General features: G+C 38.6%; 1 protein-coding gene across 4 annotated transcripts in view; it reads right to left on the bottom strand.

Moving 5' to 3' along the window:
- Positions 1–21,962, bottom strand: part of CHN1 (chimerin 1) — a 224,245-nt gene that overhangs the window by 173,792 nt on the left and 28,491 nt on the right. For 2 of the 4 annotated variants that reach the window (XM_037020643.2, XM_037020641.2), the window contains exons 2-3: positions 12,741–12,857; positions 1,379–1,417 (exon numbers count right to left, since the gene is read on the bottom strand). In XM_037020643.2, coding sequence (XP_036876538.1) covers positions 1,379–1,417; positions 12,741–12,857 — 156 coding nt within the window. Of the gene's footprint in view, positions 1–1,378; positions 1,418–12,740; positions 12,858–21,962 lie in introns of those variants that run through there. The other 2 variants (XM_037020642.2, XM_037020644.2) reach the window with 2 other exon arrangements.

Here is a 21,962-nt window from a genome sequence, read left to right as displayed (position 1 = left end):
TTTAAAAGAGCCCTCATCTTAAGACTTCTTACTAATTCTATTTTCCTAGTGGTTTGCGTTTGTCAGGTTTTACAATTACATTGAAGGGATTTCAGGCATTGAGGCTTCTAAAAGAAACTATAAAATCAGTAGCAGAAGTCTCACCAACAATTAAATCTGACATTTTTTAATACAAATGGTAGCTGCTATAAGACAGTTGAAGATATAAAGAAAATGCATCATAAGTATGTGCAAGGTACAAATCAGAGCAAAGGGAACAAAGAAACTGAAAATGAGAAAATACAAAGAATTTTTAAATAGGCTTTTAGTCAATGAAATTATAAGACAAAAATCTTTAAGAAGAGTATTAGTCATTTTCATACACACTTTGAACTATACTCCCCAGAAGCAAAAAGGCACCAGCAGGGATGTGGGAGAAGCACAAATGGCAGTATTTTTAGAGACTGTTCATATCTTGCACCCTATAATTAGCCCAATGTAGTACACGATGAAAATAAAACTATCCATTGTTTAGAACGTAAAACTAACAAGAATCTGAACTGCTGCTCCTTAAGTCAGCAAATTTCAGCAACTTATAAATATAAAAATTTAGAGTAACTCAACATTTACTAAGATACTAATACTATATATTTAAAGTACAGGTTTCTTAGGTTGCTAACTCTACGGACAACAAAAATTTACAGTACTGGTTTTTGCAGTAGTGTATTCATGGATCTCTTTTTAAAACTAATTTAGTTACATTAACCCTATTTCCACTTTTAAAAAATCTGAAATATCTTTTACTCAGAAAATAGTAATATGCTGTAGGAAACAAGGAAGGGAAAATAAAGGACTAAGAACCTAAACTCTTGAAGAAACTATTCCAACGCAAAATTTAAAGAGTAATACAGAACTCAAATGTTCCTCTTCTACATTTGGGAAAGCAATTCCTAAAAAATTAACCAAAAAAATTCTTTTGCCTCTTTTCACCCATTCACTCTATCAAGATAACCTCCTGACCTACCATATTTATATATTCCTTTTTCATAAAAAGAATCAGGATATGAGAATAATTAGATTGCTTGAATTCTTAGCTTCACTTTGCATTAGTTTTATCAGCTATTATTAACAAGTAGCCTCAAGATCAATAGGGAATTCCATGCAAGCTCAGAGTGGGATGAGATGTATTCCAGACATGCAAACCATATACAGACTTTGTGGAAACACTCCTGTTTTCTCACAATTTCTTCTTTCATGCTATTCCCAAATCCTGATGTGAACTGATTTTTCAATAATCGGTACAATATGGAACGGATCCTCATACCTAATGATCCTAATATTTTTATGTTACTTATAAAGCACTATAACCCACCCAATTTAAAATTATTTCTATACTTACAGTAAGATTTCCAAACAGGAGGTCTATATTCATCTGCATCTGAAAGAATAAAGAACATTACTAAATATTTATCATTTTAAACAAGATATTCTAATCACTAATTTATTTAATATATATTTGTTGAGGTGTTATTAGTCCTAGGCATTGTGCTAGACACTAAAATTCCAAAAGATTTTTATCTTAGTCCTTACTTTCTTGGAGTAGTTTCATGAAGATGTTCAAAGAAAATTACCGTATTTATTCAAGTGCTTATCACACAAAAACATTAATGTTAATTTTTATTGCTTGCACTCATTTTTTACAGTCTCTGAGGTAATACCAATAAGGTCTTTGTTTCTTTGGACTTCATGCTATTATTATTTCACTGAAAGACCCCTGAAATCTTTGGAATTTTTCAGTCAAATTGACCAGATAACAACTTTAAACCTCATAAATATAGTTCTTTATGTCCCCCCACCATATTTGGGGGATTCCAGATTAACTGGTTTTACTAACATCAGTGAAGTACAGCAAGGTAACTGATCTTAGTCTTCATACAACCTGGACAATCAAAACCAGGAAATGAGAAACACGTCAGTGGAAGGGAGCCTATCTAGGGAGCCACAAAGAACATGAGGTGAACATCTGCTCTTCAGGTCCATTTCCCTTCACTCTGCTTGAGTGTGGATGCAGGAGACAGTGTGGAGAGGCAGTGGGAAGAGATAGAAATACAAACACACGAGGGAAATGGGGGAATTAGAGAAAGGAGAGGGGACACTGTTGGTCATCAGTAAAAGCACAACTGGGAAATAATCTTGTCAGCCAAAAGTGCTGCCTGCAAGGCCATGTGGCCAAACCAGCTGACACAGCGTCTTGGTGTGGGAAGGTGCGGCTAGCCACCTCACCGGGCTCTGCTGGCATCCAACACAAACTCATTAAAGAAATAATTCGGCCAAAAATCTGGGTCTCTGAGGAGGCCATAAAATTCCTGGAAAATTTATTGAGAAGACTAAATCTAACACATGCTGGTCAGGTAAAAATGGCTATAGAGTAGAAACATTAGACACCCAACTCCCAACTTTTAAAATGAAATCAAACAATTTATGATGTGCTATAAACCACACAAACACTTTGAGGGCTATGACAAGACTACTAATAATAGGCATAAGGACACAAAAAGGAAATTCTAAGCTACATAGAAATTGCTTGGCACTCAAAAGTATTCAAACATGTCTTCTTAAAGAATAAAAGATTACATGAGTAAATGAATGATGAACTAAGTAATACAATACAGTTGATTCCCATTACGATAGTTACATTCTATAGTCACTTTGAACAATGAATTTGTGCGTATTGAACCATTGCTCCTAGGGGAAACACAAAGTAAGGTTTCTGTGGGCCTCTAGTCACAACATTTTCATCAACCGAACAATACATAACCTTGCTTTGCATGTGTTTCTGTTTAAAGACACCTTATTTCATATAATTGTTGATTGATTAACATTGACTTCACAGCCAATGGCACTGTAATTCATGCCACAGTGAAGTTTATCCAACAAATACATCTCCTTCCTAAGATACAGCAGAGCCTTCTTGTGCTTAAGAACACCAGGCAGCAGTTCAGCACTATGCTTGGGGGCTGGGGGCCATTTTAAACAGCAAAATCACCTGGCATCAGGAAGCCCAAACACAGAAGAAATAGCAAGTAAAATGGATGGAGCAAAGACTCAAAGGAGGGAGGAAGTAATGGGCTCAAAAGTCACAGGTGGTAGGCAAGGCCCGGGAAGGTGGAGAGAGTTCTACTTCTAAGAGGGAAAGTAAGAAGACTGGTTCTGCTTGAGACATTCTCCTCTGTGACTGCAAGAAATCTAAACAAATTCAAGGAAAAAAAATGAGATAAGTGAACTACATAAAGACCACATTGATTAGTATGTACAGTATGACCACATTTTTATAAATGAAAGAAATGTGTATGTACATGTGATTAGGTATGTGCACATGTACATACGGGGGCAGAGGAACAAGGAGAGGGAGTATGAAAGACCTAGTATGACATACTAACTCACTTGGCAGTAGTTACCTCTGCCTGGATCAGCCTTTCTCATCCAGGTTCCTCATCTGAACTATAAAGCACAGAAAATGTTTGAGTGACTATTTTCTCAGTACTCCCATGTGCGGTAGATAGCCAGTGTCTCTCTAGAAGCACAGAAGAGAAGTTAACTTATCACATACAGTGGAGACCCTAGGCCACTGAGGTGTTATTTTCTCCCAAAACCAGGAGGACAAAGGCTTCTCTAGACAGTAATTTTTTATTTAACATATCTATGTAATTTTTTTAAAATTATACAATGAATGCATTACATTTGTGCTAAGGAAGAAAAGGAACTATTAAAAAAAAGTACTAAGACAGTATATCTTGCTCCCTTTGGGCTCCTAAGAGTTTTATGACTATGAGTATTCTATTAATATAGTTCTAGTTCTTTTCCAAAATAACTAGTTCTGATTAGATTTTTAAAAAATAAGCAATATTCAGTTACTACATGAAACAGTCAAGAAATTTGACAGCCTAGGGACTTTTTTTAGTTTAGTTTAATCAGACATTGATCTGATAAATACTTTAATTTACTTTAATCCATGGAAAGTTTAGTTGTCCTTTCAAGTTTGGTTAGCTGTTCTGAATTATATAAAATTAAAATTTTCTAAAACGTCAAAAAAAAAGTACTAAGACAACTATTTGTGAAAAGAGGAAAATATGGAAACTGTTTCCATTAGAGAAAAGTCCCAATTAAGGAACTCAATAGGAAGTTCTGTTTTGAGTGGACTCTTAAAATCATATTTCCAGTCTGAGATGTTTAGAAATCAACTTTGTGGCAAATTTATACATAAAGCACCATCTTCTAAAGTCCCTGAATTCCCACTCAGAATCTCTGTGGAAGTCTTCATTTATCAGTTCTCTCTGTTTCAACTGAATCTGCTGAATGGCAAGCATTCATTATGAAAAATAGAATGGTTTTTTAATTAAATTTTCTTTCACTTGTGGTTAATTGTTAGAATTGTTGAGTCAAGGAAATCTTACTTTAGCAATATATTTTATCATGTTTATGAAAAATGATTCCAATTTTTTTCTTGCTTTTTAAAACTAAAAGATACAGATTTTAAGCAAGATCTAGTGTTAAACTTGCTTTTGCCTATCATTTTCTTTTGGGCTTTTTTTCCCTAAATATAAGTATTTTCAGGACATTCATTTGTCCTTTAATATTAAAAATTTCAAGATACTTATCTGTACCTTTAGGCAATGATTAAAGAAACCTTAGCAAAATACATCTAGGATAATATTTTTGATATCATATGATATGATTTACAATATTAGGGCTATTACTCAGTGATTGACAAGATTAAATTTATTTTTATAAATAATGTTCTGAATTTTTAGATTAACTTAAAACATTGTACAATTGATTAAATCCTTATGTTCCCTCTAATTAGATCCTATTCACATCCAATATATTATGGATATTGTTGAAAATGACTTTTGAAAACAAAATTAATTTCATTCTTTTTATGACATATCATGTAGTTAAATCTTATAAATTCTTTAGAAAAATATTCCTCTTCTGAAGTTTAAAATTGCTTAACTTTTTATTCTAAAACAGTTTATTCCAGAACATAGAATGTTAAATTTAAGCTGTTTATTGTTTTAGGCTCAAACCACAATAGCTTTTACAAATTCTTAACAATACGATGGGTTTTCTCAAAAGGACTATGCTGCATTTTAAATGAGGTTTAAATTAATGACACATGAACACCCAAAAACTATGTGATTAATCTTGTAAAGCACATTTGTTTCAGATTGCCTTTGGCTTGAAAATTAACAATTTTGATTTCTATAAAAAAGAATGACATTTATTGATACAAAAAAGAACATTTCTTTCCTTCAAATGAAGACTCAACTTTCAGCCAACTGACAAGAGATTCCCTGTCCTGCTTTAACCAGAAAATGTAAGGCACTGAAGATATTTTGCTGTTTTGTTTCTGTACTAAATTTTGGCACATCAAAATAATGAGATGTTTGTGATCACAAAACTCTAACTAGAAAGTGATCTTTTAAAAGAACAGGGCATAAAATTCGCAATAAATACCAATTACTATTATTAATATTTCAAAGAGTCACAAAGAAAACCACCAACCGTCTTCCTATAAAAGAAATGTATCTCTTGGAATACAAAAATTCCCAGTAAATATTAAAACTCTCATAATAACAGAGACTATTCTAAACTAATGAAGAAACGAATAAATATGGTTTCTAGATTAAAAGTAAACTAGGCTTCTAGGTACCTCATATCCTGACTAAACTTTCCTAGAAAATCCTTCAAAATGTGGTAAGAAAGCATTTCAACTAGGATAATTAAAATTCACTCTACAAAGTCTTGGCCAAATCAGGTCAGTTAAATTCACCCTTAGAAGAAACAAAGTCATTTAAAGCCATTCCACGTTGAAAACTGATGTGTCATAATAAAATTGTGACAGAAATAAACTATCTTTAAAACCAAAGATAATTGTTTTTAATTCTTCAGGGAATAATGACCCAGAACTGTTAAAATATGGGGGGAGGAAATCTTGCAAGACTGTGCAACTCCAGTGCTCACAGGTCATCAAAGATCTCCAAAACCAATTATTTTGCAAATAAACAGCATTCAAGTCTTCCCAGGGACCCAAGCTTGGGCCATCAAAGCCTCCTAAATGAAATGTGAATCAAACTTGGAAACTGCTCCTTTTTACAACTGAAGCTTGGCCTTTTATTAGAAGACCTAAGCTATGTTTCTTTCCTCGAACCAATTTGGCAGACCTAGCGAACACCCTACACACACAAGTCCTCCTGCTTACTTTGACCTTTCTATTGTACTCTTGGAAAGAAAAAGCTGTACACAGGAACTGGGTCATTCAACTCAATTCAAAGGTAAGGGTTGTCATTTTCCAATCTACTATTTATTTTTCTAGACAACAAGTTATTCCTCTCTGATGTTTCTTGTTAAAAAATTTGATAATTTCTGATAATATTTACCTAAATATGTTGGTACATTAACAGAAAGTCCTTAGATAGGCCAACTTAACCACCAGTTTTCCATCAGAACTTCAAGGAGAGATGTAGCTCCTACCAACCTCTCAATAACACCTCAGCATTCTCAAATAGGCTCCCATTTGGACTTGGCATGGTAAGTAAAAATGTTCACCTTAATAATATGATACATTTCCTAAAAACCTTTACCATTAAAAAATTAGAATACACAAAATTCAACAATAAAGTATATAGGCTTTTGCTTGGTTTCTCTGAATCTCACAATGCCTACAATTAAACTACAATAAATTAATTTTTATGAAGTCCTTGTAGTTTATCTTTGAAAGAATATACCATATACTATACACATTTCACCACGCACAAAAAAGAATATACCTGATGAACACTTTTTCCAAATACAACAACTTAGACTTTTAACCATCCAGAGCACTTGAAGTTACAGGTATTAAAGATGAAACCACATGAAAACTGCAGATTTTTTACTTTTTACAAATACAAATTCTGGAAAATAACCAACTGAAAATATACTTTAGTGGGGATCTTCCTAGTTATTTACCTAAGAACTGTAACTCTATTCTCTGAAATGTCTCACCTCCTTCTCTATACAGTAGACACAGTATATATATCCTCCTTGCCCTTTTCTTAAAGGAAGAGTTGCTAACATTGTTCTTGTTGTTATTCATCCTTTGGGATAAAGTATTCCCAGCACATGCATTTCCCATACACCAACATAGTCTTGCAGCAATGACTCACTTGGATCCTTGCCCTTGGAAAAGGAGTCTATCACCATAGTCTCAGCCTTAGGAGTACACAATAGAATATTTTTATTAATATTTACATTATTTTTTAACACAGATTCATAGAATAATTAGGGTTTCCCAAGGATAAGAGTCAGTATGTCATTTTGCAGGTAAGCACTAAAACAGCAACCTTTCAGAATCTTGCCTTACATCAGTATTTTCAAGTTTATTCAGGAAGACAGGTACTCAGAAAACAGGATATAAAAACCCTTAAACTATGGGGAAAAGAGAGAGAACACTATCACTAATAAGATATTACAGATAACTGATACGGCAAAAGATGACAACATTCCTCATCTTTCATGATTATTTTCCAATGCACTTCTCTGGCAAAATTAACCAGTCACATTTTTTTTAAAAAGGTAGATCTTAAAGAACACGGCAAAGCTTGCTTTAGATTACAAAATGTAGAGCTAAATGTGGAATAATAAGACAGCTCATAGCTGTAGGAAAGAGCAGTCAGATATGGAAGTAATATTGTGTCAACCACAAATGAGTGGAGCTGGATAATTCCAAGCACATGCTATGTCCCAAGGTATAATAAAATGCTCAGCATGTTTTAATTAACTGTGCTTTGACTGCACACATGACAGTATAGGCTGCCAAGATGCAGAAATTCTTTGGAAATGAGAATGTGTAATCCAAATTGATGCCTAGTTTTGACTGATAGCTATTGTTACCTATTTTTCTTCCTCTGAGAGCATAATCCAGGGCATGAAAGATCTTTGTTGCTATCAATTGCATCCACGAAGACCTAAAATGAACATGTAATGGACTTAGTCTTAAAGAAGTTCCTGTACTGTGCAGACATTAGGAGCAACTAACTGAAAGTATAATAGCAACAAAAGCCCACCTTTTCTCAATTCTAAAATCCAAATGTTTTGAGAAGTAGAAGTATTTTTATAACTCATTTGCCAGCAAACTCTGGTCTGACCTAAACCTAAAAGTATTTTTATAATTCTTTTTGACTCATTAGTGGCAAAAACCTCATCTGAACAGATGTGAGAATATTTACAGTCTGTTTACTCCATTGAGTGTGACTGTTGTTTCATTGCAGAAATATTAGTATGTGCTTACAGAGTGATGTCTCAGACACTGGTGGCAGATACAATATACTATAAAATATACTTTACATGTATCTATCTCTATATGTATATATGAAGTGTATTACCATTCTAAAATCTGGAAAATTTTGTATTATAATACACATCTATTATCAAAGGTTTTGGATAAGGGATCAAAGACCTACCACTATTATTAATATTTATGGCTGATCATGTTGAAACATAAATCAGAACATGACACTCTTCTGCTAGATTCTCTCCAACGACTTCCTGTATAAAAGTCAAATTCTTTACAACTGCCTGGAAGATTGCTATTCAAAGAGGATGAGAATGTTCTCTGATATGGTTTCAATCTCAGTTGCATCTGACCTTTAGGAAACTGCCATTTCTCAAGTTTTAGTGTAGAAAATATCTCTTTTCCAACTACCTGTAAGATTGCTATCCAGAGAGGACCACAACAGTGACACTACTTATAATTTGTTAGAAATACAGAATTGCAGGCCCCATCTCCAACGATGAATTAGAATCTGCATTTTCACAAGATCTCCAGGTTATGTGCATGCACCTGATTTTCCAGAAGCACTGACTTACAAGACTCCAGATCATCTGACCCTCCTCCCTTGCTGAATTCATCTCCTACTTATCTCCCCCTCACCCACTTTTCTCTAGCCTCTTTGGTTTCCTTGCCACTTATCAAACATATGAGAAACACTTCCACCTAGCTGTCTCTCAGACTGGAATGTTCCTCCTGCAGGTATTTCCACCTGTGAGAGATATGATCTGTTCCCTCACTTGCTTCAGTTCTTTATTCTAAAGTCACCTTCTAAATGAGGCCTTCTCTATAACCATTATCTAAAATGTTCAAAACCCCCACAATGTATATTCTCCTCAGTTTTCACTAGCTGTCATTTTTTTCTCTTCTGTATTTATCACAATCCAAAATACTAACCTTTTACCAAATTATGTTTGAAAAAGACATATGCACCCCCATGTTTATCACAGCACTATTTACAATAGCCAAGAAATGGAAGCAACCTAAATGTCCATCAGTAGATAAATGGATAAAGAAGATGTGGTACATATACACAACGGAATGTTATTCAGCCATAAGAAGAAAACAAATCCTACCGTTTGTAACAACATGGATGGAGCTAGAGGGTATTATGCTCAGTGAAATAAGCCAGGCAGAGAAAGACAAGTACCAAATGATTTTACTTGTCTGTGGAGTATAAGAACAAAGAAAAAAACTGAAGGAACAACAGCAGCAGACTCACAGAACCCAAGAATGGACTAATAGTTACCAAAGGGAAAGGGACTGGGGAGGAGGGGTGGGAAGGGAGAGATAAGGGGAAAAAAAGGGGCATTACTACTAGGAGACATAATGTGGGGGTGGGGGGCACAGGGAGGGCTGTACAACACAGAGAAGACAGTAGTGATTCTGTAGCATCTTACTACACTGATGGACAGTGACTGTAATGGGGTATGTGGGGGGGACTTGATGGGAGGAGTCTAGTAAACAATGTTGCTCATGTAATTGTAGATTAATGATACCAAAAAAAAAAAAAGAAGTTACATGCCTTTTTCACTATATTGACATTTGTACTAGTAGTGCAAAAGCTCTAGTGGGCAAAACTGCTGGTGCTTCAGCACACAGAAAATGCAACGGCACCAAACTGTCAGTTGTCACTGAATTTTTGTCACCATACATTCATAGCTGTAAAAAAAATTTCAATTTCACCTAGGAATGTCCTTGATGAATTGAAGAAGTTTTAAAAATATTAATTTTATGAAATCTTGACCCATGTATGTGTCTATTTAATATTGTGTGGTTAAATAAGTTTGCATAAGACATATCTGTTGCATAGTACAGTATGTCCTGAGGACAAGCACATGTGAGATCATTTGCGTTGTGAGCTGAACTAGCTGCAGTTTTTGGAATGTCAACTTTGTGAACAATTTTATAAACATTTCACTGGAAAGAATGACTGGCAAGCAAACTATTCAGACTTGGGTATCTGGGTAGAGATTTTCTTGAAAATGAATGAAGTCACCTTGTTACTTCCAAGAAAACAACTGACAGTATTTATGGCCAGTCAAAAATAATCCAGGCTTTGAAGTGAAAATTAGAATTTGGGGAGACTTGTATTCACCAGTTTGTTAATATGTAAAGACTTTTCTGAGGAGATCAATAATTGGTAGTAAAGAATCCAATTTGTTAATATATTGTACAATGAAATGTGTTAACATCTGTGTGATGCAAAGATTTATAAGAAATATGTATTTAGTCATTCAGATGATCAAAATATATTTCTCAGATGTATTTAGTCTTAGTTCTGAAAAAAATGCTTTAAAGCCATAAAGGTGAAATGGGTGTCTTGTTATGTTAATAGAGAGACTTCTGGACTCCACACAGGTGCAGGGGCTGGATGCAAGAGGAACCAACCATGTGATTGGAAAGTAGGAACTTTTAGCCCCCAAGCTCCAACCTCCTGGGAGGGAAGAGGGGCTTGAGTCAGCCATGGCCAATGACTCAGTTACAATTGTGACTATGCAATAAAGCCTTCACAAACACCAATAGTAGAGCATTTGCTCCTTTTTGTGCATCCTGCTTCCTGTCCAGAGAGAGAGCTTCTATGCTTGGGGAACCAGAATGCTTCCTTATGCCACCTCAGTCCACAGGGATTAAAAGCTTCTTTATCTGAGACCTTGCCCTATGTATCTCTTCATCTGGCTATTAACTTGTATCCTTTACAGTATCCTTTATTAAACTGGTAAATATGTGTTTCCCTGAGTTCTGTGAGACAGTGTAGCAAATAAATGGAACCTAAGAGGGAGGTGGTTGGAACTTCTAATATGGAATTGGTGGGGGAGCAGTCTTATAGGATTGAGCCCTTAACTTGGGGAATCTGGTGCTGACTTCAGCCAACTGAGTTGAATTCTGGGACACACTGCTGGTGCTTATGAATTGCTAGGTGTGGTGCATGGGAAAACCCCCTCCTCTCCATACACACATTGGAATTGGGTCTGGGAACCCAAACAGAATTTGAAAGATTTGCATAATTCAATGCAATTCAATATTTTTGAAATGACAAATACATGACAGAACAAAATCATGCATGGGTAAAAGATGCAGTCAAAGTACAAGACAGACAGACCAAAATGTAACAAAGTACAGAATGTTCTCTGATATGGTTTCAGTCTCAGTTGCCTCTGACCTTTAAGAAACTGCCATTTCTCAAGTTCTAGTGTAGAAAATATCTCTATTCCAACTACTTATCTGTATAAGGCCACATCTTCCTTCATATTCTCCAAACAACATATTACAACAGATTATTGCAAATGAACTTTCTTCTAAGCTAGATATTAAAGTTTCTAAAAACATAAAAGAATGCCACTCTTCTCACTACTTTAGAGTTATATTTCAAAAAAATGTTACTGATGCTAACATGGGTTTATTATTATTTTTAAATCAACTGATATTTTAAATTTTTCTCAATTTTATTTTCAAATACAGTAAATAATAATACATATAACCCACATAAATAAATGTTCCTTAGGTTCCTCAATAATGTTGAAGAAGGGTCCTGAGATTAAAACGTTTGAGAACCACTGTACTAAAATGTTAACTAGCAGGTAGTAATAAATTTTGTTGCACTGAATACTTACATTGTGCTAGGCTCTTGTTAAATGATTTTAACACATATTTATGCCTCTCAACAGCCTCATAAAGTAGGTATTATTACTAGCACCATTTTTACAGATAAGAACCAGTACTTAAGAGAGAGCAGTCATTTGTTTAAAGTCACTGGCAGCAGAGCCAGTACCAGAGCTGAGATCACGTGACTACAGGTTCCCCAGCCATCGCTGTGTTCCTAACCACTACTGATACTATAATAAAGCATACTAGGTTAGAAACTAGGCAAACAGTGCAAAGTCAGGTGACTACATTTAAAAATATAAAGGAAATAAAAAAGGGCCAAAATAAACAGGCACATGAAAAGATGCTCCACATCACTAAACATCAGGGAAATGCAAATTAAAACCACAATGAGATTATCACCTCACACCAGTTAGGATGGCCAACATTGAAAAGACTAGGAACAACAAATGCTGGAGAGGATACAGAGAAAGGGGAACCCTCCTACACTGCTGGTGGGAATGTGAACTAGTTCAACCATTTCGGAAAGCAATATGAAGCTTCCTCAAAAAACTAAGAACAGAAATACCATTTGACCCCAGAATTCCACTCCTAGGAATTTACCCAAAGAAAACAACTCAGATTCAAAAAGACATATACACCCCTATGTTTATCACAGCACTATTTACAATAGCCAAGATATGGAAGGAACCTAAGTGTCCATCAGTAGATGAATGAATAAAGAAGGTGTGGTACATATACACAATGGAATACTATTAAGCCATAAAAAAGAAACAAATCTTACCATTTATGGCAGCATGGATGGAGCTGGTGGGTGTTGTGCTCGGTGGGGTGGGTCGGGTAGAGAGTGACGGGTGCTGGGTGATTTCCCTCATTTGTGAGGTGTGGCAATGAAGCAAAACTGAAAGAACAAAATAGCAGCAGACTCACAGACTCCAAGGGACTAGTAGTTACCAAAGGGGAGGGGTGGGGGAGGGCGGGTGGGGAGGGAGGGAGAAGGGGATTGTGTGGTATCATGATTGGTACACACGGTGTGTGTGGAGTCACAGGGAAGACTGTGTAGCTCAGAGAAGACAAATAGGGACTCTGTGGCATCTTACCACACTGATGGACAGTGACTGCAGTGGGGTATGGGGGTGGGGTGTACTTGATAATAAGGGTGAATGTAATAACCACATTGCTTTTCTTATGAAACCTTCATAAGTATATATCAATGATACCTTAATTTAAAAAAAGGGTCAAAATACAATGTCAAATGGGTAGGGGATTGAAGGAGGTTCATGTGAGCACAAGAAAGGCAAAGGCAACTCAGAGGCAGAATGCAGGATGTCTGAGGAGGTATTTCAAGCATAGCCCATTGGGTACAACAACTATCAGCAGACTAAAGAATGAACAACCAAACCCCTGAGGTGTCTATTTAGCTTCAAGACCAGCTTCCAAGGACAGTACAGACAAGCTAGTGTCCTTTACAGTCAGCTTCACTCATGATGCTGTTAACATCTTCTTGCTGCTATTGGTCTCCCTGTAGCTCAAGTCTGAGTAATGCATTTAATGAAATGTTTAGGATAGTCTCTGGTTCCCATGCCCAAAGAGTTTCTACATATTAAATCTATCAACTCCAGTAAGTGCCTTCTCTCAGACCCACAGTAGGGTGATATCCTGAAGTTTCATCATCTTGACTGGGTTAGTACCAAAAAGAGTACTTAACTGTGTGCATTTTATGAAGGAGTCCCATAAGGTCTAGAACAGTAATTCATTCCCATCTTCAAATTTTCCTAAGGTAAAAATCCCACTAGAATATGCAGATATACTTTCTACAATCTTTAAATTTCTACTTCTTGTAATATTTAAACCATGAATCACTTTTGTTAAAGATGATTTAAAAATAAGTGATCTAGGATTGAGAAGGAAAACAAGATGTAGTGGATGGCAGAACAGCAGTCATTTTAGCAATGCAGCCTTCAGACAGCGGAAGTCAGGGCAAGGGAAGTGAAACCTGGGACCCATTCCCCTCACTCTACTGAGAAGGGGGCCATGAAGTCAGGTCAGACTGTTCACCTGTGTGCTCAGTGCTGAGACTGAGGAATTAAGTTACATAACCCTATCAGAAATAAGGTTTGAAAAATTCTTACTCAGCTCTGCATACAGAAGACTAGAAATAGAAAAATACATAGTATCTGCAGCAATGGGGAAAAAAAGTGAATTTATATGAATATTCTCAAAATTTTGGATGGAGATCCTGAAAAGTTCCTAGTATATACAAGGGATGATAAATGACAACTGATACTCGTTTACTCTAGTCTTCTATCTTCATTTTATATCAGTGAATATAAAAAGAAAATTATGAGGGCTTTCATAACTGCACTGGTGATCCAGAATCACCCTACCACTATTTCAGCCTTAAACCCTTTAGTTCCTCAACCACAAATTCTTCTACATGGGGCTTTTGAAGTAAAAATCTAAGATTAGAAAGAGAATATTGGGTTACACTGATCATGCTCCTGGTATTTTCCACAGCTGACTGGGCTGCTGTCCAATCATCGTATCTCCTTCCTACCACAGCCCAGACTTCAACATACGGTATACAGAACTAGAGTGACTCAACATTGTGCTGGATCACAAAACAGGAAACATGCGTATGAAACACAGTTAAATGTCTTAGATTCCAGAGAGCACTGTGGTCTTCGTGAAAGACAGCAATGGACCAACTGAGGCTGCTCAAAGTCCAGTCACAAAATACAATCTTCTGAGGAAGGGCAGAAGCCCAGAGCAGAAGCTGACAATATATCTGTCAGGAAAATCATGGAAAAGTAAGTTCTGGGGTTCTTTTGCTATGAACATATCAAGCAAAAGAACAAGAATGCCTGAGCGCTGCACCCCCGGGGTACTGAGGAAGAAGAGGATTATGCACCATCCGCGCCAGGCTGGCGTGAGATTCAGGACTGACTGAGGACCTGTTTTACTTTGTGCTACTGGCTTTGGCAGTACAGGGTACTGGTTACAAGCGTGAACTCTGGGGGTGCTCTACTAGCACTCTAATTGAGACTGACCTTGTGGACAAGCCAACTGGACAAATGAGTATTAGCCAAAAAAAAATTTTTTTTCTAATTTGATTCCTGAGATACCTTACATTAAGGAAATTTCTAGGTGCCAGCAGTAAGATTTTCATGTTCTTCAGAACATCTAAGATGCCATACCCTAAGCCCTCACAGAATAACATTCTTGTCATTCTGCAATGAGCATTTCCTAAGCTATTGAGTTTTTTCTGTAGGATGAATGACAGTTTGACAAAAAAGTGACTATATGAGAAAGAATCAGAGTTGGCCAACTGGATTTCAGCCAACATTTACCTGATATGATTTCAGTCCCCATGCATATGAGAATTATATATATGACAATCATAAATATATCAATCTATGTATCTACATATGTATATAAATCAAGCAGAGGGAAAAACAGGTACTGGTTAAAACCATATAATGTTTGAGTTAAAGCAGTACAAAGGATCTCTTAAATGAATGTAGCTAGAACTCAAATACCCACCGTACTTTACATGTGTAATGTTACATTCCAACAGTTTTACCAGAAGGAAAAGATAATCAGTTCGTTTTCAATATCAAAAGTCTTCTCTTATTTAACTTGACTTGATGCAGCTTTCTAATATGCAGTATTATTTGTTATTCAAAAAACCAACTAAGTGATTTATGTCATGCAGCTGTGAACAAGTATTTTGTTTAAAATAGTATCTGCATGCTTCACTGCATTAACACTATTAGAATGCCCTCAAGGGCTGAATACTATGGATTGGAAAAGAAAACGTCACTGTCACTGGAAAATGAAAAAAGACTTCACTGATTCAAACCAACATCAAGCACAGAGAAATGATAGCAGTGGAAAAACATTTTCTTGTGTCTTTATCAGTCTGTAACAGAGAATTATTTTAACTCTCTAATAAGACTTAACAGTTCTTAAACAAAAATAAATAAATTTTAATAGTTCATAAGTTAGGTCATTCTGTTTTCTGTTTTCTCATAAATTTTTAAATATTTCGTATATTTGAAAGTCAATGTAAATATGCTAGAAGTATTTTCTCAACAACAATGAAATGCTCAAAAATAAAGGAGGAATATAATTTCATTCATATCATTAAGAAATATACACAATTGAGACTGAATTCTTTCATGCACATAATATATACATAAAATAAACAATTTCAGAAAACTTGAGTTCTCCATACAAAACATGTGCCTGTCATTTTAAAGAAAATTTTCTTGATTTTCTATGTAAAAAGCAAATGATGAAAGCCAAAAGCAATGATAAAAACATCATGGAACATACAGACACAAGCCGTACTGCCCACAGAGGTTAACTGTTCTAACAAACCTGCCTAATAGACAAGGAAAATAATTTCTGCATTTTACTGGTAAATATAGTATTTTCTGAAAGTACAAGAAATTTTAAGAAAACTCATGGTGGCAAACAAATGTGTATCAACTTTACCATCTTATACCTCTACTGCTCAGCAATAAAATGCTGATAGAATCAGAAGCAAGCTAAACCAGTAATTTTTGAAATATCTATTTATAGTATAAATGCAAGTGTTTCCTCTAAAAAGAAAGCATACTGGAGGAAAAATCGTTTTTCTCAATCTGTTTGAGAACCAAATTTTCATTTCTGTGATTTCTTCTCTCAGTTCTTTATTTAAAAAATATCCAAACCTATGAAAATTTTTAAATAGTACAGGATCACCTTTCTTTCATCTAAATTCACTAACTGCATTCTTCCCCATTTGTTACCTCCTCTTCCCTCTTCTCTATCTATAGACACCCCCCAAACAACTTGGGAGTAAGTTCTGGCATCATAAAACTCCACTCATAAACAGTTCAGCATCTATCTCCTAAAAATAAAACATTGTCCTATACAACCAAGAAATTAACCCTCTCTGAGCCAGGAAAAACAGCCATCACCATTACTATCCAGGTCCATGACACTGATTTTTGCATATTTAAGTTATTTTATGAATAACTTATGCCCCCAGTGGACAGCACCATTCTTTGCAGCCAACTGCTAACCAACAGTCACACAAACACATTTTCTAAATACTGATTCCAGGATTCAAATACACCTCTAATAGATGTTAGCTTATCATTGCTCTGGTTCTTTTTGCACTTGCACTGTCAAAATGCAATGAATATTTCATATTTCAAAACCATCTTCTTTATGTTCTTACTGGTATTTCTGGTATTTCCTCTTGTACATGTATACATAACATTTGTGAAAACTCAACTTATAATTTTGTTGAAGAGAAGAAAATCATCTTTATTCCATAACTGAAAGGAAAGGAGCGACACATAGCAGCAATTCACCGGAGAGTTCCGCTTTATTAGGGAAAGGTGCTGGGTTATATAGGAGGGGGCATGAATTGATTGAGGTGTCACTTCTACGGGGCTGGTGGCTGTTGGCTAGATGCTGGGATTGGGAGGGGGGCGAGAGGTGATTGGGCTTCAGGTGGCGCCGGCGGGAACTGAGGACCCCGAAGAGAAGCCGGAAGTTTGCCATCTTACTGGTGGGGACCCTTCATTCCCCCCTTTCTCCTCTATGGGTTTGTGGACGTTGCTTTCTCTCTGGCTGCTTCCTGCTGAACAGGGGCGGAGAAGGGAGTGAGGGCTTGAGGATTGGGAGGAAAGGGTTGATAGGACTCCCCACAGTAAGGACGAGTAGATGTGGACTTCTTCAGGTTGGAAATCAATGAAGGTTCCCTGTAACCATAGGTTGGCCAAGAGGATATGGGTGTTAGGAGCCAGGCGTCTGTGGCTATTGTTTCCAGGAACAGTTTCCAGTGGAGAGAGGGGTCCATCTCAGCGTGTGGTGAGGAGGTCACATGAGGGTGAGGGATCTTCTGTGGCCAGAAGCTGGTAGTTCCTGAGTAAAAGCTGGTTGAAAGCTTGATTAGAGATTTTTCCGACTTGGGATTTGATGAACTTTATTATACAGGGTAAGAAGAGACAGGCGAGAAGAATGATTATTATGGGGCCTGCAATGGGCCAGAGCCAGGTGAGGAGGGGGTTTGTTAGTATTGACGAGAATGGGTTGGAATTGGAAGCAGAGTGGAGACTGGAGGCAAGGTCGGTGAGTTTGGTGATGTCAGTTTCTACAATGCCAGATTCGTTGATGTAATAGCAGCACTCTTCCCAGAGGAAGACGCAGGTGCCGCCCTTCTTGGCTGTAAGCAGATCTAGGGCCCGCCGGTTTTGAAGGGTGACTTTAGCTAGCGAAGTGACCTGTCTTTGGAGAGAGGCTAGAGAATCGGCAGTGGATGTCAGGGCTCCCTCAAGTTTGGCGTTGAGATCTCTAACTGCCTATAGAGAGTGACCCAAGGCTCCTCCCGAAAACCCTGCCCCAATGGCTGAGGTGATCAAAGAGCTACTGACCATGATGGGAAGGAAAGCAGCTCTTTTTGTGCGCGAGGGCAAGGGAGGTTGGAGCTCAAGGAATTCTGCCATGCTGTAAAGTGTTAACTGTGGGATTAGGGTGACGAGAATGCAGGGTGTATCGGAGTTGAGAGGCAGTGAGTTGAAAAGACTGCCATTACACTAAAAGAAGTGTCCCGGTTGCATAAAAGTCTTAGAGCCGGAGGTAGGGGTGTAGATAGAGAGGCAGTGAAGTGCACTGGAGGGGGGTGGAGTTGGGCCTACACAGTGGTGGATGGTGAGATTATCTGAGTATTCTGGTTCCCATAGGGGTATGTCTGCCATGGGGCAGAGGGGTTGTCTTTCTGCATGGAAGGAGTAGTTGGAAATATTAAGGGGCATGGCGGCCAGCAGTGGGCGCTGTAGTGATGCGCACAAGAAACAATTGGCGGGGTTAAGGGTGTGGTTGAGAAAGATGGTGGTGTCTTGAATGAGCTGTAATGAAGAGTAGGAGAAATGGGAAGAGGGGTGGGGATAAGAAGATGAAGAGGCACTATCAAGAGTTTGGATAATGACTTTTTCGGAATGTCTGCTATCTGATGCAACTTGAGAGATCTGGGAATGAGAGGGAACATACTTTCGAGAGATATGAAGGGTACTGTGAGGGGTCGAGGACCCCCTGTAGTAAACTGAGGCTGTGACTCTGGCAGCCCATCGAGAGTCCCAGGGATCTGGGATTGATAAGCAGAATGAGCCATTGGGATATTTCATGAAACGGTTGGAGGAGTAATACTGTGGGTACTGGAAGTTACCTATGTAGTGAATGGTGCAAGACCAGTAGGGACATCTCCCGTAGGTATCTGGCCATCGCCTGCAATAGGCTTGTTTTTGGTCATAGAGGAAGCAGAGGTAGGGAGAATAAGGGTAGCTGCTAGTGAACACTTCAGTGGAGGGAGGAAAGTGGAGGTGTAAAGGCTCAGAGCAGCTTTTCAGAGGGCAGTCTGGTGTGGCAATGAGGGCAGTAACTTTTGTTTGATGCTGTGTGTAAGTCTGTCTGACTTTGAATCGCCACACAAAGGAGGCTGGGGTGGTGGGGAAGACAATAGGAATGAGGAAAAAAAGCGAGAGAGCAGTAAAGGAGGAAAAAGTCATGATTCGGGTATGGATGGCAAAGAGGGTGAACGGGATATTGGAGGAAAGAGGACAGTAAGGTCAGGAGTCTGGAGGGAGGGAGAGTCTGTAAACTTTTGTAGGTTAAGAGATCTTTTAGGTGATGTGGGGACAGAATGGTAAGGGGCGCCCTGAATGTCAGTTTATGAGCTGCCTTCTGCAAGAGCTGCCCAGCGGCTAATGCCCGTAGGCAGGGGGCCCATCCCCGAACTGTGGGGTCTAATTGCTTGGAGAGATAAGCTACTGGGGCAAAGGATGGGCCATAATATTGGCCTAGGACTCCTAGAGCTTGACTGGGCCTCTCATGAATGTATAATGAGAAGGGCTTCGACAAATCAGGAAGATGGAGAGCTGGGGCTTCCACAAGGGCTTGACAGAGCTTAATGAAGGAGTGTTGGGGTGAGGAGGATAATGGTTTTTTAGGGGGGGCTCTTGCTGAGGTCGTATAGGGGTTTTGCCAACAGGGAGCAGGGAGAAGTTACGGATTTACGGTCTAAAATATCTAGCCAGGCTTAGAAAGGAAAGGATTTCTGTCTTGGTTTTGGGAATGGGCAGGTCAGAGAGGAGCCATTTTCTGTCTAAGGTAATGGACTTTCTTTGTTGAGATAGAAGGAATCTGAGGTAAGTGACAGGAGGGGAAGAGATTTGAGCTTTGACGGGGGATACTCGGTAACTTCTGGACGCTAGAAGGTTAAGTAGGGAGGCAGTGTCAAGTTGAGACTGTTCTCACGAGAGACTGCAGAGTAGAAGATTGTCCATGTATTATAATAAGGTGGACTTCGAGTGATCATGATGAAACTGTTTGAGGTCTTGAGCTAGGACCTGTCTAAAAATATGGGGACTATCTCGGAAGCTTTGTGGCAAAACTCTCCAGGTGAGTTGTTCAGAATGTCTTGTGTATGGGTCCGTCCAGGTGAAGATGAAAAAATCTTGGGAGCAGGCGTCTAGAGGGATAGAAAAATGGGTCCTTGAGATCTAGGACTGAGAAATGGGATGCTGAGACTGTATGGATTTGGAACTAAGGGATGGATAGGGACAATGGCTATGTTGATGAGGCGAAGGTCTTGGACAAGGCGGCAAGATCCGTTGGTTTTTTTAACAGCTAATATGGGGGTATTAAATGGGGAGTGAGTGGGTCTGCTTGAATGATGGGTTGGAGGCCTATGAGGGCTGAAGTGGTTAGGGGGTATTGGGCCTGACAGATATACTGAGAGGGGTCACATAATTTGATAGAGGCAGGGGGACATAGGGCCACGGAGGGGCTTGTAATGTCCCAAACTTTGGGATTTACAGAGTGTATGAGGGCAGAACCGGAGCTTTCATTGGGTAGAGGGGGGTCGTCGGCTATGAGGGCCATCAGAAAGGGAGTACTGGGGGCTGTGGGAGTGGATATAGTTATGGAAACGTGGAGGAGGGAAAGGATGTCTCGTCCTAGTAAAGGGATGGGACACTGGGGCATAACCAGGAAGGAGTGGGAGAAAGGTATGGGATTGTCTTGGATTGTGCATAAAAGGGTGGGTGGGGGGTTTAATGGGAAAATCTGTTTACCTCCTACTCTGACTATAGGAGTAATGGCTGGCGTGGTAGGGCCCCGGTATTCTCACAAGACTGAGAAGGTGGCTCCTGTATCTAGGAGGAAGGAGATGGGGTGACCGTCTACTGTTAAAGTAACCCTGGGCTCCTGTTTGGTGATGGAAATGGTCGGGCGAGAAGCCACCGGGCCCCATCAATCTTCTTCTGCCAGCCCCACTACGGCGGGCTTAGGATGGGGGTTGTTCGTCCAGCCTCCCCTTTGGGTGGTTGGTCAATCAGACCCCCAGTGGCCCTTTTTGTGGCATCTGGGGCATGGGGTGGTAGGAGATCTGGGGGAGGGGCACGCCCTTGACCAATGTCGCTCTTTTCTGCACTTGAAACAAGCTCTTGGGGGGGCTTGTTTGTAGAGGGGTGCCCAGGTTGTGGTTTTATCAGCTGGGCCAACATCTGGAAATTGGCCTGATCAGCCTTTTGTTTACGGCATTCTTTCTCCTCCTCCCGCTTATGGAAGACTTTAAAGGCCACTGTTAGTATCTCAGTCTGTGGGGTAGCGGGGCCCTGTTCTAAGTTTTTGAGTTTAGCTTTAATGTCGGGGTAGCCTTGAGCTAGGAAGTATGTCATAAGGACATGTCTTCCTTCAGGTGTTTCTGGGTCCAGGCTGGTATACTGTAATAGGGCTTGAGTGAGTCTGTCTAAGAACTCGGAGGGGATTTCATCTCTCTTTTGAATTATGTCTTGGAGCTTTTGAAAATTGACTACTTTACAAGCTGCCCTTTTTCAGACCTGCTATTAAGCAGGAGGCAAAAATATCTCGAGAGCGGAGACTCATGGAGGTGTTATAATTTCAGTGTGGGTCTTGTTCGGGGATAGCAGTGGGGCTAGGGGGATAGGTG

This window comes from Manis javanica, chromosome 12, assembly GCF_040802235.1.
Source record: "Manis javanica isolate MJ-LG chromosome 12, MJ_LKY, whole genome shotgun sequence".
In the NCBI taxonomy this organism is placed as follows: domain Eukaryota; kingdom Metazoa; phylum Chordata; class Mammalia; order Pholidota; family Manidae; genus Manis; species Manis javanica.
The sequence above is the reverse complement of the archived record's forward strand: the minus strand, read 5'-3'. Positions and strand labels throughout refer to the sequence as shown.